The 19,667-nt window shown below is 36.8% G+C and overlaps 1 protein-coding gene and 1 long non-coding RNA gene across 2 annotated transcripts; both read left to right on the forward strand.

The window, feature by feature from the left end:
* The first annotated feature begins 6,598 nt into the window (after window positions 1-6,598).
* On the forward strand, window positions 6,599-13,554 carry LOC113024695 (uncharacterized). The gene is made up of 13 exons (XM_080302612.1): window positions 6,599-6,606; window positions 6,807-7,207; window positions 7,335-7,544; window positions 7,666-7,998; window positions 8,229-8,429; window positions 8,527-8,859; window positions 8,978-9,202; window positions 9,763-10,017; window positions 10,266-10,418; window positions 10,633-10,717; window positions 10,913-10,970; window positions 12,373-12,629; window positions 12,823-13,554. The coding sequence occupies exons 1-13, from the start codon at window positions 6,599-6,601 to the stop codon at window positions 12,884-12,886; spliced, it is 2,583 nt and encodes an 860-aa protein (XP_080158738.1). The 3' UTR covers window positions 12,887-13,554.
* Window positions 13,555-14,925: 1,371 nt separating this feature from the next.
* Window positions 14,926-18,909, forward strand: LOC113017999 (uncharacterized). Its single transcript, XR_003271647.2, has 5 exons — window positions 14,926-15,253; window positions 15,716-15,793; window positions 16,644-16,680; window positions 17,307-17,402; window positions 18,173-18,909. It is a non-coding gene; the product is annotated as an uncharacterized LOC113017999 (long non-coding RNA).
* The last annotated feature ends 758 nt before the right edge of the window (window positions 18,910-19,667 follow it).

A 19,667-nucleotide genomic window follows, 5' to 3' on the forward strand; every position in this document is an offset into this window, starting at 1 on the left:
TTTAGCAGAAATGCTATATTAAGCACAAATCCTATGAAAAGCAGAAATAGTATGATTAAGCATAAATACTACATTTAGCAGAAATACTATATTAAGCACAAATCTTATAAAAAGCAGAAATACTATATTAAGCACAAATCCTATAAAAGCAGAAATAGTATATTAAGCACAAATCTTATAAAAAGCAGAAATACTATATTAAGCACAAATCCTATAAAAGCAGAAATAGTATATTAAGCACAAATCTTATAAAATAGCAGAAATAGTATGATTTAGCACAATAGTAATAAGTTAAACAGAAAAATTGGAAAAGCAAAATGGACAGCTGAAAAAATGCTGAACATGCTGAGGGTCCCTCAAATATACTTGTTAAATGACAAAAATCTGCAAAAAAATTTATGACAGCCACACAATTACAAATATGTACACATGAGGAGAAACACATGCACAGAGAGACACACACACAAGATCCAATTCAGTCAACCAGTCTAAATATATTGAATTTGAATCTTACAATGAGATCATCCCATTAAAAGGCTTTCTCTCTCTCTCTCTCTCTCTCTCTGTCACACACACACACACACACACAGGGAGAGAGAAGTAAGTTTCTAGGTCAGCCTGGGAGCTGCTGAATTTAAATCCACCAATCAGAGTGGCTGTTTACGTTTTCCCGCCAAAACAGGTGCATCTTTTTACACACGCAGCACAGAGAGGCACAGGATTATTGCAGCCTATTTCTCATAGTGAGGACTCCCCTCAAACAAATGACCATAATTTCCTAACTGTGGGGGCTAGAGTGGTCATTCTTACACCGTTTTGTTCAGAAGTGATTGGGGAATCTTCAAGTGTTGACAATTTATCATTAAAATATGAATTTTTAGAGATATATGACATGGATGACTTATTGACTTAGAAGCCACGAATTCCCCAATATGCAAATTTGAATGGCTGAGGCCACATATATGATTGGCTGGCTGGGAAGCCGTGCAGGCCCTGATTTGTGGATTTGAATTCCTCAGCCCTGATATGATTGGCTGGCTTAGAAGCCATGAAGGCCCCAATATGCAAATTTGAATGCCTCAGGACACATATATGATTGGCTGGGAAGCCGTGCAGGCCCTGATTTGAAAATTTGAATGTCTCAGTCCTCACAGAGGATTGGCTGCCTGGGGACCTGGCAGAAATATATAGAAATACTATGATTAAGCATAAATACTACATTTAGTAGAAATACTATGTTTTAGCACAAATCCTATAAAAATCAGAAATACTATAATTTAGCAGAAATACTATATTAAGCACAAATCCTATAAAAAGCAGAAATACTATATTAGGCACAAATAGTATAAAAAGCAAAAATAGTATAATTTAGCAGAAATACTATGTTAGGCACAAATCTTATGAAAAGCAGAAATAATATGATTTAGCAGAAATACTGTATTTAGCACAAGTACCGAAAAGTACCAGAAATACTATGATTTAGCAGAATAGTAATAACTTATTGAAACACAAATGCACAGAGGGACACACAAACACAGGCTCTAATCCAGTTAATCAGTCTAACTATGTTCAATTTAAATCCTACAATGACATGCTGCCAAATATGGGTAGGGTTCTCTCTCTCCCACTAAACACACACACACACACACACACACACACACACACACACACACACACACACACACACACACACAGGGAGAGAGAAGCAAGTTTCTAGGACAGCCTTGGAGCTGCTAAATTTGAATCCACCAATCAGAGTGGCTGTTTACGCCAAAAAAGGTGCATCTTTTTACACACGCGGCACAGAGAGGCACAGGATTATTGCAGTCTATTTCTCATAGTGACGACTTCCCTGAAACAAATGACCATAATTTCCTAACCGTAGGGGCTAGAGTGGTCATTCTTACACCGTTTTGTTCAGAAGAGATGGGGGAATCTTCCAGTGTTGACAATTTATCATTCAAATATGAATTATTAAAGATATTTGACTTCTAATGCACCATAACTGAGTAGAGCGAAGCAAAAACTGCCTTGACTTGCCCTCAAACAACGCTTTGTAACTCTAAATCTGTTTGGAGTATCGATATAATTCTTTCACCGTAAGAGACAGCAGGCTTTGGTGAACAGTCATGGAAATTTTCAGGTCTCTGTGGAAATCCAACAAAAACTTATGACGAGAGAAAAATGTGGTTCATTTCCAGAGTTTGAAATCTGAAGAAATCTGAGCGAAGGACAAATTTCCTACCCTCAAACAAGTCCAACTCATTTCAAAACGGTAATAGGTGAGAAAGAAATTCTTGAATTGTGAGCGTCAGGAGTGTCTGAAGATATACCGGGACAAGCCTCATGTCTTAACTTTGCTTCGTTAAGGAGATATGACGATTCGAATATGCCTCTCATTACAGAAATCCAGCGGTGATTTTGAACAAGCTGTCCATTGACTTTATATGGAGAGTTTTGAGACCTTGTGTTGGTCTGAGGAGATTTGCGAAATTTCTATAAATCCCACAACAATGATAGTGCCATTTTCTGAAAGCCAGCAAAAATACCTACGTTTTGATGTGTAATTTGTGGAAGTTGAGTGAAAATTGAGCAAGTAGCAAACAGTTGTTCGGACATGAAGAGAAGACTGCAAAACCTTCAGTGTCACACTGGAAGCCAAGAGCATAGCAACCATAACAACGCATGTATTTTGTGAAAAATCACAATTTTGCAACTCAAAACTTTAAGAGGCATAAAAGTAAAACGGTAAAAGATTTGAAAAAGCTGAATCATAGCTGAATAGCCCAATAATTTGTGAACATTTTAAAGTTTGAATGGTTGTTCTAGGTGAAAGTATCAGGAAGTAGTTAAGTTTCAAAAACAAGCAAAATTTAGCAGAATTGCAGAAGTTTGCAGAAGTTTCCCATTCATTTCAATGGGACAAATTAAAGGAAAAAAGCTTAATATTTTAAAAAGTATAATAGCAGAAAATACCAAAAGTCATAGCACACATTAGCAGAAATAGCAGAATAGTTTAAAATTTGAACGGTGAAAATAGCACAAAAATTTTGCTTATTGTGTGGATCCACACTATTGAGTTCCTGTTTCTCTTTATTCTTTATTATTATTATTTTTTGTGTGGATGCTTAAAGCTTAAAGCATCCACACAATAAAGAATAAAGAGAAACAGGAACTCAATAGTGTGGATGCTTAAAGCATCCACACAAAAAATAATAATAATAAAGAATAAAGAGAAACAGGAACTCAATAGTGTGGATGCATCCACACAATAACAAAATACACTTCAGTAAAGCCATTTACTATGTGGTTAACTGTGTTAATTTAACTGTGGTTCTTAAATATACAAAATGTGTCTTCTTTGCATTTAACACTTTTTTATAAACAATTGTATTTTAAAGTATACATTTTAGAGTTCACAAACATTTTAATAGACTTTAACTAAGGATTTTCTTTACAAAGAATTATTTTCTTTAAATCAAAACCAAACATTTATTCACTAGTTTTACGATCCACCCAAGGATTTGGGGGTAACTATTTTTAGCTGAAGTGTGAAAGCAGCTGCAGTCCAGCTGGTTTTCTTTTGTGTGGTTCAACAAAAACAAATTTTGTTCCAGTCATGTAAGGTTCCTGTTTCGTCATAAATGTTCTAGGATCAACCTTCCAACTGACCAAAAAGTTAGTTAATGCTTTTAAAATTATGACTATCACACCAAATTTGTAACCTAAATTTGGCTAACAGCAAACTTAACTTGATAATTAGAGTGGGTGGGTGTGGTGAATGGGTGAAGCAGAGGTTTTGGAGACAGTGTCGGAGGAGTCGGGCGGCCACAGCTGCCAGTCATCAGCTAATTGTGATTCCTCTATTTTGTCTCAGGCTACGTCCACACGTACCCGGGTATTTTTGAAAACGCAGATTTTTCTATGCGTTTGCACCTTTCGTCCACACGTAAACGGCGTTTTCGGTCACTGAAAACGGAGATTTTTAAAAACTCCGGCCAGGGTGGATATTTTTGAAAACTCGTTTTTGCATTTACGTGTGGACGAGAAAAACGGAGAAAACGCAGCATCAAAGGTGTGCGCCTTTTTTGACGTCACACTGTGCGCCACGGTATTGTTTCGGTGAAATGAATTTCTACAATACTGTTACTGTTAGTTGTACTCTCTGCAGTGTTTAAATTCTTACATACACAGTTACTGTCCCGCCACACATACGACTCTGTTCCGCTTCTATGCCCCATCCTTGTTTACTATTTCCCACCGAGGCTTCTAGACTAGCCAACATTTCTACATGGTTAGGAATATAGCGCCACCTGTTGCTACGCTACGTCCACACGTACACGGGTATTTTTGAAAACTGAGACCTACTGAGGCTACCTCAGTAGGTCGCTGGGACCAGGGGTGTGTGAGTGATGACTGTGGTGTGCAGTGTGTGTTAATCACTGCAAGAATAAAGTCTGTGTGTTCTATCATTGAGAGACCCAGTGTCTGTATGTTGGGTCCCACAGTAACAATGAGTGATACAATAATTTATTTATTATTTTGTACAAATGAATAAAGAAAACATCAGACATCACAGCGACATGATTGGGTAGTCCAATAAATGAATTCTTTTTAATTAAACAACCAGTTTCTTGTTGTTGGATTAAATCCACAAGGAAAAGACTTGTAGGTTTTTGAAAGTGGACAAATTAATCTATATTATATAATAATAAATATTGTTAAAGTAACAGGTCCTACGGATACAACTTATGCTATAATATGTTCACAATAAATTAGTTTTTAATTCACTAGAAAAGAAAAACAAGCAATCTTAAAACTTAATGTTAAGGAAAAGAACTCGACATGTTGTTTTAAACTCAGTTTCCACACTGCTTGGTGGTAAAACATGAACATGTGTTGAAACCCCCTTTTTCTCTTCTGTTTAGACAAATGAGCTTAGCATTAAGTGTGAAGAAACCCTGTTAAATATCCTGATCCAAACTGCTGGTGTTTTCTATGTAATGCTTTTTAGCTTTTCTACTATGTGAATCTGTATTAATGGCAATAATATCATCTTCTCTCTTTTTCTGTCTACACCAGAAGTAAAGGAAGAGTAGAGAAATCATCTGCACTGTACTCCTCAGTCAACAAAACCTGATTAATATAATAAAACATTCTAAGCTCACATTATTACTTGATCAGCCATATTGTTTAGAATTATTATGCATTATTTTGGCCATGTGATTAAAATAAATGTAATCCATCCAAATTAAAAAATGGTTTTCCTCAGACTCTAGCGAAACAGAAACAGGGATGACCTGGTGGAAACAGCGAAGAATCCGAAAGTGCAAAATAAAGGGCAGATTTGCGGGGACTAATATTTAAGGCTCTTTTATCTGATAAAAGTGTGGTAATTGCTTGTGGTCCATAAACTTGTGATAATACACAATTGCTTGGCTGCCTACTGAGAGTAGAAGAGCAAGTACAAGACCACCCTGCATTCTGATATTGTGTGCATAGTGGTGGTTTGTGACACTGTTTTAGATTGAAAAGGCTGGTTCTGTGGTTATTTTAACATGTACATGAATTTCATGTTGGACGTATTCTGTATTCAAAATGTTAGGTGGTGGCATGTCATATTTGCCCCCTCTGAAATCTACACCTAATGGTTTCTTATTGTCTTGAAAAATAAATTCCTGAATCACATACAGCGGGGTTCTTAACAAGTATGTGAATCACTCAGGCCCCACACAGGATATATTTATTTTGACATCCATGTTAAAATTTCAGTTACATTATGGATACTTATTTTAATGTAACACTGTGGCAATAAGGCAAGAAATGAACATTCATGAAGCGCACTAAGAATTTAAATATATAATCTACTGCAGGTGGCTTTTGTTTTTGGACTTTTAGAGAGATAATTACATGATGCAGGTAAGCTGGTATTATCATCAGAAGCCTGATAAGCTAAAGCCAGCATGTTAACAGAAAGACTGCTAACTGTCATTCAAGTAGTTGTAGCTGACTCACCCTATGTTGTTTTTATCTAGGAGACATTTTGTGTTAAAGATTTGCTCTCAGCTCTCTGCGAGATGAGTTTTGCATAAAGTAAACCTACATTAAAGCTAATGATGTATAGAAAATTTTTATGGTCTTGTGATCATATGATCTCATTAATAAACTGGACCAGAAACGTAAAATTAAAAAGTGATTAAAATATGTTGTGTTTGTTTTTAAGAAGTTCATTCTGCGTGCTGCACTGTATAAGAACCACTTCTTCATTTCAGTGTGGGAGTTTACAGGTTTTCATCTATTTACCCATACTGAGCGTGTACACCAGGAAGGAAGACAGTTTAATATGACTTTTATATTTTCCAACCACAGAAGAGATCTCATCTCACCTCAGCGTCTCATGAAGACTAACTAGTGAACAGTATTTGTCATGTTGATGTGATTTAAGAAATGAGAGGAGCAGCTATGAGTTTAAGTGCAGCAGCGAGCAGATGTGTTCTCTTTCTTCTCTCTTTATCAGGTATTGTGTATCTCTATTTTTGACTTATATCAACGGTTACACCCTGATACCAGAGCTGTTTCCGGTTGTCACAAATTGAAAATGTTAAGGTTCGCAATAAACCCAAATTTTTCAAATTGTGTTATTTGTACTAATGGACCTACACAGCTTTGCAGCTTTGCAACCTTTTTAGAGCATAGAGTTACCATTTAGAAGAAGTAGAGGAAGATCAGTTCATCAGTAATTGTTCCTTTTGCCTCTTCCCAGTGCATAATAATCCTTTAACCAGAACCTTATCACAGCATTAAAGTGATTCATTTTTATTTTGGAAGGTGCAAACAAATGTAAATTACTTTAGAGGATTTGATTTTGATTCTGATGTGTTCTGTGTTACAGTGGTTCAGAGTAATAATGGAGTGACTTACACTTCTACTCAGATCTGTGCCTTTAAAGGATCAACAGTGGACATAGGCTGCTCCTTCAACCAGCCATTAAAATTGTCAAAAAAAATTTGGCTCACTGAACGTATTGAATATAACCCTGATGATCTAAAAAAAGGCTCAGGTCGAGTGTCGTACAGTTCTCAATGGAAGAGCTGCACTCTGACAATCAGAGACCTGAGAGACAGCGACTCAGCTGTGTACAAGTTCAGATACATAACAAACAAAGGTGATCTTACTGTTTCACCTGGAGTCTCTCTGACTGCCACAGGTAAAATTTTCGTTTACACATCTGTCCAAACTTGTTATGAATATAACTGTATGTGTTTGCAAATGGATAAACAGAACAGCAGAGCAGAGCCTCCACTCTGATTTTTGCTCTGTCTTCACATATTCAGCTCTTCAGGTACACGTGAACGGATCATCAAATTCCAACTGGGCAACGCTGACTTGTCAGAGCAGTTGTAAAATACATGATAGTCCATCCTACATCTGGTACAAAAATGGTCAGAAAATTTCTACTAGAGGCCTGTACTGGTTTAGAGACTATCTAAAGCCTTCAGATAGCTACTCCTGTGCTGTAAGAGATTTCTCCTCTCCTTCAGTGTGTGAGTTTATTTCAGTTACATAAAACCATCTCATAGAGTCATTACATACATCTGAATAAAAACAGTCAAACTCACAGTAACTACTTTCTAAATCTGACTTAAATATCATTTTATGTTTCAGGTGTCCGAGGTGATTCATGCAACAGAGTGAATTACAGTAACAGAAGCATCTGTGCATTCAAAGGCTCATCAGTGGACATTTCTTCTACTTACAACAGTTATCAAAGTCCAATCCAATCAAAGTCCTGGTTCCGTTCTGGTCGTGGATCTGAGGACCTCAGAGAAGACTCCCAGTATGCAGGTCGTGCTGAGGTGACTGAAAGAGAGAGAGGACGCTCCACTCTGAGAATCAGAGACCTGACAGAGAGTGATTCAGCCGAGTATCACTTCAAATTCAAAACACAAAGCTTTGAATGGAGGAGTAGTTTACCTGGAACAACTCTGACTGTCACAGGTACTGATCAACACACTTATATTTAATATAAGTGCTATAATTTTTAGTATTATTGGGGGTTTTAAATTAATTACAACAAAAACAAACTTTAAATTATTTCATGTTTAGACATTGAGGAAGTTATTATTTTTCCACACATTGATAGATCTGTGAAATGCATTCCCTATTCTGTCTCCCTCAGTGTGAGAGTGACTGACATCTTATTTATTGTTTCTTGTCCACTGGTCAAGATGTTCAGGTCAGAGGGTTCAATGGACGACAGTTGGATTGTGTCACCAGCTGTAATCCTTATGTTTCATCTTATGTCTGGTACAAAAATGGACAACAAGTGAATGGAGCCAGCTCTTCTTCTTATGACATGCCATATGACACTTCAAACAGCTACTCATGTGCTTTAAAAGGATTTGAGGATTTTCACTCTCCATTAGTTTGTAAGTTTACTTTGAGATTTTATCGAAACAAAAACTTTTAATCTGGGTTATTATTAATATCATGTTCTTCCTGTGAATGATACATCTTTTTCTTTAGGTGTCAATGGTGAACGGTGCAAACGAGTGAATTACAGTAACAGAAGAATCTGTGCATTCAAAGGATCATCAGTGGACATTTCTTGTACTTACAACAGTTATGAAAGTCCAATCCAATCAAAGTCCTGGTTCCGTTCTGGTCGTGGATCTGAGGATCTCACAGAAGACTCCCAGTATGCAGGTCGTGTTCAGGTGACTGAAAGAGAGAGAGGACGCTCCACTCTGAGAATCAGAGACCTGACAGAGAGTGATTCAGCCGAGTATCACTTCAAATTCAAAACACAAAGATTTGAATGGAAGAGTAGTTTACCTGGAACAACTCTGACTGTCACAGGTACTGATGAATACACACTGATGGATATTTAATCAGCTCAGTTGCTCTGTTGTGTTAATGGCTGTATTTATTGTTTTGAGTATTTAATGTCTTGTGTCTGCTGTGTTGTCATATTCAGATCTGCAGGTGAAGGTGAGCAGAATAATATCAGTCCATGAGTCTCAGACTGAGGCAGAGCTGAAGTGTGAAAGCAGCTGCAGTCCAGCTGGTCGTCTTTCTTTTGTCTGGTTCAAAAACAATCAGTTTATGGTTGAACGAAGTTCTTATCAAGATCTGTTCAATCCTGGAGACATCATCTCCTGTGCTTTCAAAGGACATGAAGATTATCGCTCAGATCCTGTGTGTAAGTTTACTTCACTGTGTTATGCGATGATCACGATTTTCAGCTCCTCAGCTTTCTTTGTTCCCTGAAATTTTGTTTAAGATGTTCAGTAAAATTCACAATACTGTACATACAGTTTAAAGGTGAGTGGAGTCAGTTTCATGAATTAGAGGTAAGCACTCAGTTAAAGTCAGAAAAGAACAGTCATTGTGCTGAAGAGTGTTTTGATCCTGATCAGAGAACATCAAAGTTCTTTTCATTTTGGAAGTTAATCCTGCTTATTTTACTTTTGAGGAACTGATTAGCAGTGTAATAGTCAGAGATGCACAGGAATCTGCTTCTGACTGTCTACAAAGGTCTGTCCATGGACTGTCATGTGTACATCCAATTTATGGAACAACTGACAAATCCAGCAAACATGGTCTGTTCATGCAAAGCATGAATCTAATATATTGAAAATAACAAATGTGACCAATAATTACAGGCTTGTCTTTCCCCATACTTGAGGTTGTGAGAGACTAAAATTAAAGTGATGGAAATTTCTTAATTTCTAAATGTCCTGTTAATATTTTCTGTTCTAGACATTCCAGAGGTTCCCACTGTGTCAGTGAGTCCTTCTGCTGAGATAGTGGAGGGCAGTTCAGTGACTCTGACCTGTAGCAGTGATGCTAACCCAGCAGCTAAATATACCTGGTACAAGGAACAACAACCAATCAGCCAAAAAAAGCAAATCATCTTCAGGTCCATCCGGTCCTCTGATTCTGGAGCGTATTACTGTACTGCTGAGCATGAGGTGGGCCGAATGTCATCTGAAGTCATCTTTATCAGAGTGAAATGTGAGTCAAGACAGTTTTCCTATAATACCACACAGGAAACAGGGGTTTAAACTCTGACATTGTCACAGGGGGAGAAAAGAAGGTTTGTAAGATTAAAACTGTCTTTACAATCTGCTATAATGGGTATAGATATTTAAAGTTAAAGAATAGGATTTTGTACAATTTCTTCACATTGACTTGTTTGAACACCAAATTCAAATGTAAATTTGCTGCAATTTTTGTCATAATTATTTCCACATCCCTTCCAGATGCTCCAAAGCTTCCCTCTATGTCAGTGAGTCCCTCTGCTGAGATAATGGAGGGTAATTCAGTCACTCCATCTGGTGAGATTGGTGACGACAGTCCAGTGACTCTGACCCGTAGCACAGTCAGTTTTTCTCCTGACATTGGGAACAATCAAGGTAGTGACACAATGGAGTTGTTAAAATTGGCCCAAGTGTAGTTTATAGTATTTTTAGTTTGTAACTGCTGTATGCCGTTAGGCAAGAACTATACTCAAAGTGTGTCATTAATTAAGACTTTGGTCTGATATGTTTTATCTTCTATGTCCATTCTTATGAGACCATTAATCTTGTAATCCAGTAACAAGTTTTCAGTTTGGTCACTGTTTCCTAGACTCATGGAAAAAATCAACTGCAATTGCATCAATCACTGTTCTATTTCTGGCTGTTATAATCATCTGTGGAATCATATTCATTAGGTGAGCAGTTCAGTTATATTGTTAAAATCAATGTGTCTTTATTGATTTCAAGTTATAATAATAATAATAATAATAATAAAAATAATAATAATAATAAAGCTCCTTGAGGTGACTTTTGCTGTGATTTGGTGCTATATAAATAAAATTGAATTGAATTAATAATTAATTAAAATGTTCATTCATTCTTCTGTACAGAAGAAAAGGGTGCTTCAAAACAAATTCTTCCAGAGAGAGGCCAGACAACAAACCAGAGGTAAGGAAGAAGAGGTCAGGTATCAGGTACCTGAATTTTAATGTAACTGAATCTCTTTGTATATGTCGCATACTGCTGTCTAGGGATGAGTATTGATAAGATTTTCACGATTCCGATTCCATTTTCGATTCTGTTTAACGATTCTTTTTAAAAAGGAGAACACTAAGGTCGATTAGCTTAGAACTTTATTTTATATCTTCTCTTTGAACAAGATAGAAATTTAGGAGTAACATGGCCTTACAAACCCAACAGTGAGATCTTAAGAGATCCACAGCCTATGGCTCTTCAATGGGGTGTCACAGGGTCCCCAGGAAAAAAAAATTGTAAATGTAAAATAATAAAATAAATATTCCTCTGTAGCAATAACAAAGTATAACATAAATTATTCTGTAGCAATTACACAAGAATATCCAGTAATGTCCCTGCCTACAATTAAACACATTCACTTACCGAAAATCGGGGGCACCTGCTGCGGCAGCCTTTTACCACAAACTCAGTCACTGCTCGGTGACATTCGTCTATCCTGGCCCGAAAGGAGACGCTACCGGTAGACTGCTGTGAGAACTGCCAGCATCTGAGCCAGACTCTGTCTGTCTCTCTCATTGTGGTCACCTAAATGCACAGTGATGGCAGGTTTTGTAATAAGGCAGATCGTGCTAACATAATATGCACTGTTAGTTGATTATTTACCTGCCGCATTAACGGGAGAGGACGTGCAAACGTTACCGCTGCTGCTGGGTTGAGATTCACGAGTCCGGAGCAGAATTAAAAACACGACATTGATTTAAGGTCATCGCATTTTTTGTGAGCAAATGCTTTTGCATATTTGTAGTGTTTCCACCCTTAAATGAAATATCTACTTTGCAAGTATTGCAAGTTGCCCTGTTGTCATCCGTTCTCGTGAAGTATGACCAAACTTTTGAGCGTTTGAGCCGCCATGTTTCCTGCCAGGTAAATGACGCTCCGCAACGTGGTGACGTCATTCGGGGAAACTGGAATCGATAAGGGAATCATTTGCAAAAATGGCAAATTCCAAAGAATTGAAACAGTGGGAACTGGTTCTCAACAAGAACCGGTTTTTGATACCCATCCCTACTGCTGTCATACACTGCACAGTGGGAAGTTTAAATTTGGCTGCTATAGTACGGACGTTTGATGATGCGGCCTTGTATAGTTTACATGCTTCAAACTTCATGATCCACCCAAGGTTTATGAGATCCACACTGCACAGTGTGTGGGTACCTTAAGTTCTCTTATATATGAAAATGTACATGAACAGTTCATAAAAAGTAAAGTCTGCTGTTTTCCTGGAGACAGTGATTAAGGCTTTTGCTCAGATGGCAGGGGAGAGAGGGATGTCCAACCATAACCTTTCACGTTTTATGGTTATTTTTTTTTTCAGGAAAATGCATATTATTACATGTTTGACCCTGCACCAAATGGACGACCAGAGCGTGGCGGCCCTTCAGCTCCAGCACAGAGTAGAGCAGCAGAGGAGCAGCAGGATGATCTTTGCTATTCCAGTGTAACTTTCATAAAGAAGCCAGAAGAGCACGACTACTACAACATTCTTCCCATTAAGACCAAAAGAAGAAAAGAAAAGGACGAAGAAGTAACAGATGTGGACTACACTGTGGTCAGATTAAACAGCACCCAAAGGTGAGGACACTTTGTTTGTGAAACGCTGGGGAAATATTTCCAGCATTTTTTTTGTTATATTTGTGTCTTTTGTTTATTTTTGGCATTACACTAAGCTTTTTTCTTTTCTTAATGAATGGTACTGGCATTATGAGCTGTTTAAAAAAAATCATATTATCTTTATATTTCTGAGAGTGTGTTTTTACCTTTACAGATTAAGAGATCAACAGGCTGCAGAGTATTCATCAGCACTGTATAGCACAGTCAGGAAAAAGTAGAGTATGAACATGAATGTGTGTCCTCAGTGTACATATTTAATGTTTTTTAGGAAGACAACAAGTGCAGACTGATCTTAATTCTGATGGCAACAGCTGCCAGACAGTACAGCTGTAAGTAAAAAATCAGTCTAACTTTACTGAAATAAAATCTTACTACAGCTAACAGGAAGCCCAAGGCAGCTATCTCTCTGGGCACTATGCACTCTTCAGGGAATTGTACTGTATTTTGTGTATGTTCGTTTACTTTTCTTTGTTTTTTTAAGGGTACTTTAAGTTTGTAGTACACTAAAACAAGTGTAAAGCCTTTTATTTGTTCTGCTGAAACCCATTTTAATGTACTTAACATAATTGTGAGTAGAATTATTTTTTATTTGTGTGGATATGGGATATAGGAGTCTTTGCAGAACAGCAGGAGGTAGGTCTGATTAATCTTAAAGTCCTGGTGCTTTGACCATTTACTGTTATTTTCAGTGCCCTGCTGAACTGCGCTCATGTGTTTTGTGATTACAGCTGTGTTTAGCAGTTTCTTGTTATCTTTAAACTTATTTCCTTTATAGTGAATCAGAGGGAGCATGATTTTGTCCATCATTCAAGTCGTTCTTGTAATTTGAGTAAAATTAGAAATGTTTCACTGAGATTAAATAAAATAAAACAAAATAATAAAAAAACATTGTTTCTACAAATTCTGGTGTCTTTCTCCACTTCATGTTGCTGCTTTTGAGCAAGCTAGTAACAGTGCTGAGCATTTACATATTTAAATAATTGCAGGTTGCTTTTGTCCCAAACATCTTAAATAGAGGGTTTGAGCTGAGCTGCTTTCTGCTAGCAGAACGGCTAAATTCAGCTGCACTTCACCAACTTCCTGTTATCTACTTCAAGTTGGGTGATATGAGACATTGAGTTTCCCTTTTACTGCAAGTTCACACAATAAACTTAATTTAAAGCTGAAGGTAACCCATATGGAAAATATATATATAAATCTTATAAAGTTTGTATCTGTCTTGTGTGAAACTTGTATGAAAAGCATATAAGAGTGAAAACAGATATAAGATCCCTTGAAAAATTATATAATGAAACTTGTATGTTTTGGATACTTACTAAAACAATGTATGAAAGTAATGCGAAAGTGGCCACTTTCATGAGTAAATCATGTAAGCCTTATATGATTTACACATGAAAGTGGCCACTTTCATGAGTAATCACATATAAGTTTTTACTATTTCTTTTCCGTATGGGAAAGAAAATAGCTCAGCTATCACAAGGAATGACCTCATTAATAAATTGTTGTGTGTTTTAAAACAACCATTTTAAATGTGTTTTCTTAAAGCTGTCGTCAGTGATCGCACCAGAGGAGATTTAATATGTTCATGCACATTAGGCGTGTGCGGAGGAAGGAAGACAGCCGGATATCGATCTCGCTTTAATTTTCCAACCACAGAAGAAACCATCTTCAAACATCTTTGATGAAATACACAATTTTTCATATGTGATCGACCTGATGCAGTTTAAGCAAGAAGTGTTTAAAGAAATGAGAGGAGCAGCTATAAATGCAACTGCAGTAACGAGTGAAGTCTTCCTTCTCTCTGTGCTGATATGGTACAAAATATAAATCTCCATTTATGTTTTGTTTTTATACACAAACCACTCACGTGTGTTCACACCTCAAGCATCTGAAGCGCTGCACATCATATGATACTGTAAAGCTGTGTTTGTGTAATGAGCGGGATGAAGAAACGGCTGTTTTGGACTGAAACCAAATTTTAGAAAATATACTTATACTATGTTACTTTAGCGTCCACCACTACAAGCATTTTATCTGACAGCTTTGATCAAGGATTCTTGCATGTACATGTGAGGTCATATACAGTGCACTGAAAAAGTATTTACCCCTTCCTGATGTCTTTGCATATGCTTTCTTTCTTTTTGTATATTTGCTACAATATGACAGATATTTTTTATATTATGAGAAATATTACCCCGTTAAATTTTGAAATAACTGGCTTTTTTCTATTTATTGGAAAGCTAGTTAAATTTAGTTTGCTACACGTACACTGTAAACCCCAACAGTCTACCTGACTTATAAAGTTTGTGGATATAACAATTAAAATTCCTCACAAAGTTGAAACAACTTAAAACTTTTCTGTTCGGTTAACGATTCAAACAGTTATAATTGTACATGGCTTAGAAGTTAAGAGTAAATACTGCTTTCTTAATTATGATTTTTGAGTAAATGTTTTTTTCCGAGCTCCGCATGTGGACGTCATGACGTCATGACGTCTTCTCTCTAACCTGAACGACGTTGACAGAAAATTCTGTTCAATATGGCTGCCCTTCTCGAGCGACTGGAGAGCACATTTGGAGAAACTTGTAAGTAAAACGGAACCTTCGTTATGTTTATTTTTTCCGTAAAAAAGCAAGTATATTAATATGTTGCAGCCAATAACTTGTTTTCGAATGCGCTGTTGTGTTAAAAAGCACAGGCCCAGGTGGTGAATTGTTGTTCGCTGTTGTTCGCGCTCTTTTTCAAACATAGATTATGTCGTCAGTTTTACAGTTTTAACCGATTAAAACACAGTTTTACTAAGAATCACACATAAAGAAAGGGTCTTAGTGATATTTTAACGACCCCTTGCCAACGCAAGAAAGTTGGCGTTTTTACAACAGCACCCTCATTGTTCGGCAGGGTTTTTTTTTCCCTTCTCATTAGCATCGTTCAAAAGTGACTTAGCTAGCAGTGGTAACTTCTATCTAAAACAATTGAAATATAGCAAGGTGTTGTATATTTAGTGTGCTGATAAGGTTTTCAATATTTTTATTTTTTCTTCCAAGGCTGAAGACCAAAGACAAAAAGACAGAAGAAAAAAAATTCAGACTGCAATTAATTTCAGGTGGAGACAGTAAACACAGGTGAGTTGAAAGATCTATTGAAGAGACCTTTCTTCATGGCCATTAAAACATTTTTAGGTTAAAAGACCCGTGTCATGAATCGCTGTGCGGCAGGCAGGAGTTGGACCCAAAATGCAGGACTCAGACTCAGGGGATGAACTCAAAAATCACAGCTTTAATTGCTGCTCACAGAAAACGAGCATACAAAACTAAACTGGGAAAATATAAACTCACAGCTTGCAGAGAGGCACACGAGGAAACACACAGCTTGAGGGACGACACAGCACTGACTCAGAGAAACACAGGGTTTAAATACAATGGGAAGTAACGAGGGGAATGAGACACAGAAGGAGAGCACAGCTGGGAGAAATCAGAACTGACGAGACAAGGGAGCAAAGTAGGATACACTCACATGAGACACAGACCTTCAAAGTAAAACAGGAATTAGCACAGATGCAAACTAGACTAGGGGAGACAGAGCAACTAAGAAACACAGAGGGCAGCTACCAAATACTCAGAACTAAACAGAATACAAGAACACCAAACTAAGACACTACACTAAAGAATACGCTGGGACAACAAAGAGAACTAAGAACATAATACAAAAAACTCAGAGGCACAAGAAACTCAAAACACTGGGTCACTGACCCAGGACCGTGACAACCTGTTTCTTTTTTTTTTAAATCATGCCCTGGCTTTGTCACACTGAATCATGTTGAAAAGATCTATTTTCATGGCTCCCCCCATTACCATTTCCTTGTACTTCTTTCTACCAGTCTATTTTATTTTGTGACATTAACATCTTAAATGTACCCCTAATTATTAATAGCTGTGTTAGTATTTATAATGCATTTTTTTTTATCATGTGCAGATCTACCAAGGGTCAGTGGCACAGTTCACCTTTTGTGGTAAGTTATAACACTTCATATGTGGTCACATAAGTAAGTTGTTTCATCAGTTGTTCAGTTCTTATAAAATGTTGTATAATTGTACCAAATCACTGAGGATACATCCAATGTGTAAATCACAATCAACAATTTTACTGTGATATTCGCTCGTGTTTAGAGAATCTCCATTATCTTTGTTACTGAGTTTCCATTTTTATAGGGCCAAATTTGTATTAAAAATTAATATTTTCATATGATGTGAAATGACTCAATCATTTCTAATTTTTAGAAGAAACCATTCATTAAGTCCCTTAAGGTGAAGATTTCATATATTGATAATGATAAAATTAACACAAATTAAAAGTTTCACTGATAAACACACAATTTTTCCTTGCTTTGAACCCCATGTTCTATATAGATTACAGCTCTGATCTGGAGAACACTATTTTAAAATACTGTGTAGGGTTTTTGTCAAATGATTAAGAAACAGACTCTCTGTCACAAGAGACAGAAAGGTTGTATCTTAAAAGAAAAGTCTCCAAAATTTAGTAGAGTCTGATGTCATGCAGTTTCATAAACATGTATCCTCCCCAAAGAATGACACCTGAAAACTTTGTGTTAAATGAACTTTTCTTTTCCCTTTTTAGGAGGCGCCTGATATCAATGTGAAACGCACTGCAGTACTTCGTGCCCTTCCTGTATACCTGCGGGATGAGGACCCAGAATTCTTTTAGACATGTAATGTAAGTGTATTTTTGCATTACTTAAATTCTGCCAGTAAGATAAAATGCTATGGATTTTTTTAAATACAATTTAATACCCTAGCAGCTACCAAATTGTACAAACAAAATACCCTCTCTTTAGAAAACCCTCACACAAACACACACACAGGTCAGGAGCAGGGCACAGGCGTATCACAGCACTATGGCTATGCTGCAGGTGGCCCAAAAACCAGGCTGAAGTCAAGATTTAGTTTCTTTTTGAGATAAAGTCATGAAATAAAAAATTACTTTTTTTTTTAGAAAAATAACAAAAATACAAATTATGTAATGCAAGAAGCTAACACGTTAATGTACATTTTTCAAAAAAAGTAGAGTACCCTAACTCGTTACAAAGTAACCCACTACACTGCTGAATGTTTTGCTAGATTACAGGTCATGCTTGTCACATTCTCTCAAACCAACCTTACTTATTTAATTGGGGCGATCGTGGCTCAAGAGTTGGGAGTTCGCCTTGTAATCAGAAGGTTGCCGGTTTGAGCCCTGGCTCCGACAGTCTCGGTCGTTGTGTCCCTGGGCAAGACACTTCACCCGTTGCCTACTGGTGGTGGTCAGAGGGGCTGCAGGTGCCAGTGTCCGGCAGCCTCGCCTCTGTCAGTGCGCCCCAGGGTGGCTGTGGCTACAATGTAGCTGCCATCACCAGTGTGTGAATGGGTGTGAATGTCTGGATGACTGAATGTGTAAAGCGCTATACAAATACAGGCCATTTACCATTGATACTGTGTCTATTCCAGGCGGACGCATTGGATGAGTCGACCCTCATTGACACTTCAGTTGCCCTTCTCACAGACGGCGCTTCCCAGTCCAGTCCATTTTACTTCCTCAAGCATGGCTGTTGTGGTGAAAGGCGGCTAGGTGATGCGTGATATTCCCAGATTTGCAGATGCATTTTCTTTATTGTTTGGCTTGATCTATGCTCTGCATTTAGACTACCCCAGGAAGCTGGTTCACACATTTGCCTTTGTCCAAAATATCTTCATGGGGCTTGATGACGGCAAACCCCTGAAACCCCTGCCTACATGCTCTTAAGGAATATAAGGCAATGTTTGTTAGGACACGCACTCTGTTACTGAGCACTTTGTTTGAAGCACTTTAAGCACTTTAAGTTTACTACAGGCTTTGGGTGGATTTAACTCCATCAGTTTACCTAATTTTCCTATACTTGACTGCCTTATCTGGTTATTTGGAAGCTGATCGTCTTTGTACCCATTTTAAAAAATTGTTTTTCATTTCTATTTAAAAAAAAAGTGATTAGTATTTGACTTTTTGTTTTGCATTTTTGTGTATTTTGAGAAAGATGCAATTAGGACTGATGTCGTCCTTTGTGATTTTATAAAAAGATAAATGTTCTACACAGAATTTATAATGCTCACTTTATGGTGCCGATGTCCATGTTAGTTGTTTTATAAAAACATTTGTGATGTTTTTAAATTTTCATGAAAAAATGTTAAATAAGCAAAATGTAAAGTAACTGAATTTCCGTACTTTTTTTTTGTTAGTAGTCTACACTCAAACATTGAAACATAAATATCTTTTAATTAATAATCAGATAATTTGAGTTTAGGTTGTAATATAATTGCATTGTGTTGCATCAAAATAATAAACTACAAGAAACACAAAAATATTGAAATTAAAGTATACAGTCTTTGAGTAAAGCTCAATTAATAAAATATAAAATATAATTTTAAATTTTTAGGTTAACAATAAATACAAATTTTGAGTACCCCATACTTAGAAGATATGAGTTTTTGTACTTAAATCTTTTGAGGTAATCAGTTTCCACAAAAGTTTTAAGTTCAGTCAACTTGTTCGGGTTTACAGTGTAGGCCTGATTGCTGCAGGACCCACTGAATGAAGAAATCACTTAAACAGAACTTATCTGATTAAGTGAAGAGCACAAAATGCAACACATCATGCCACAATAAAGACAGAGCTAAAGAAACAAAGTTGTCTATCAGAGTGGAAAGGGTTAAGAGTTATGTGGGAGGCTGTGAATTTAGAAAATTTAATGAACAGTAAAAGAGGAATAATAAATAATGATTGATTAATCAATAAATAATTCAAATGGTGAAGGGATTAACAAAAATAAAAGGCAAAAAAAAATTCTTACTTAAAAAAATTATATGAGAATTTTTTTCTAAAAATGCAATTTAAAAAAGAGAAATGAGTAAGGGTAACAAGAAGTAAGTAAGGGTATATAGAGTGTTTGAGGAGATGGGGAAATGTCAG

The sequence above is a fragment of the Astatotilapia calliptera genome, chromosome 6, assembly GCF_964374335.1.
Source record: "Astatotilapia calliptera chromosome 6, fAstCal68.1, whole genome shotgun sequence".
Taxonomy (NCBI): domain Eukaryota; kingdom Metazoa; phylum Chordata; class Actinopteri; order Cichliformes; family Cichlidae; genus Astatotilapia; species Astatotilapia calliptera.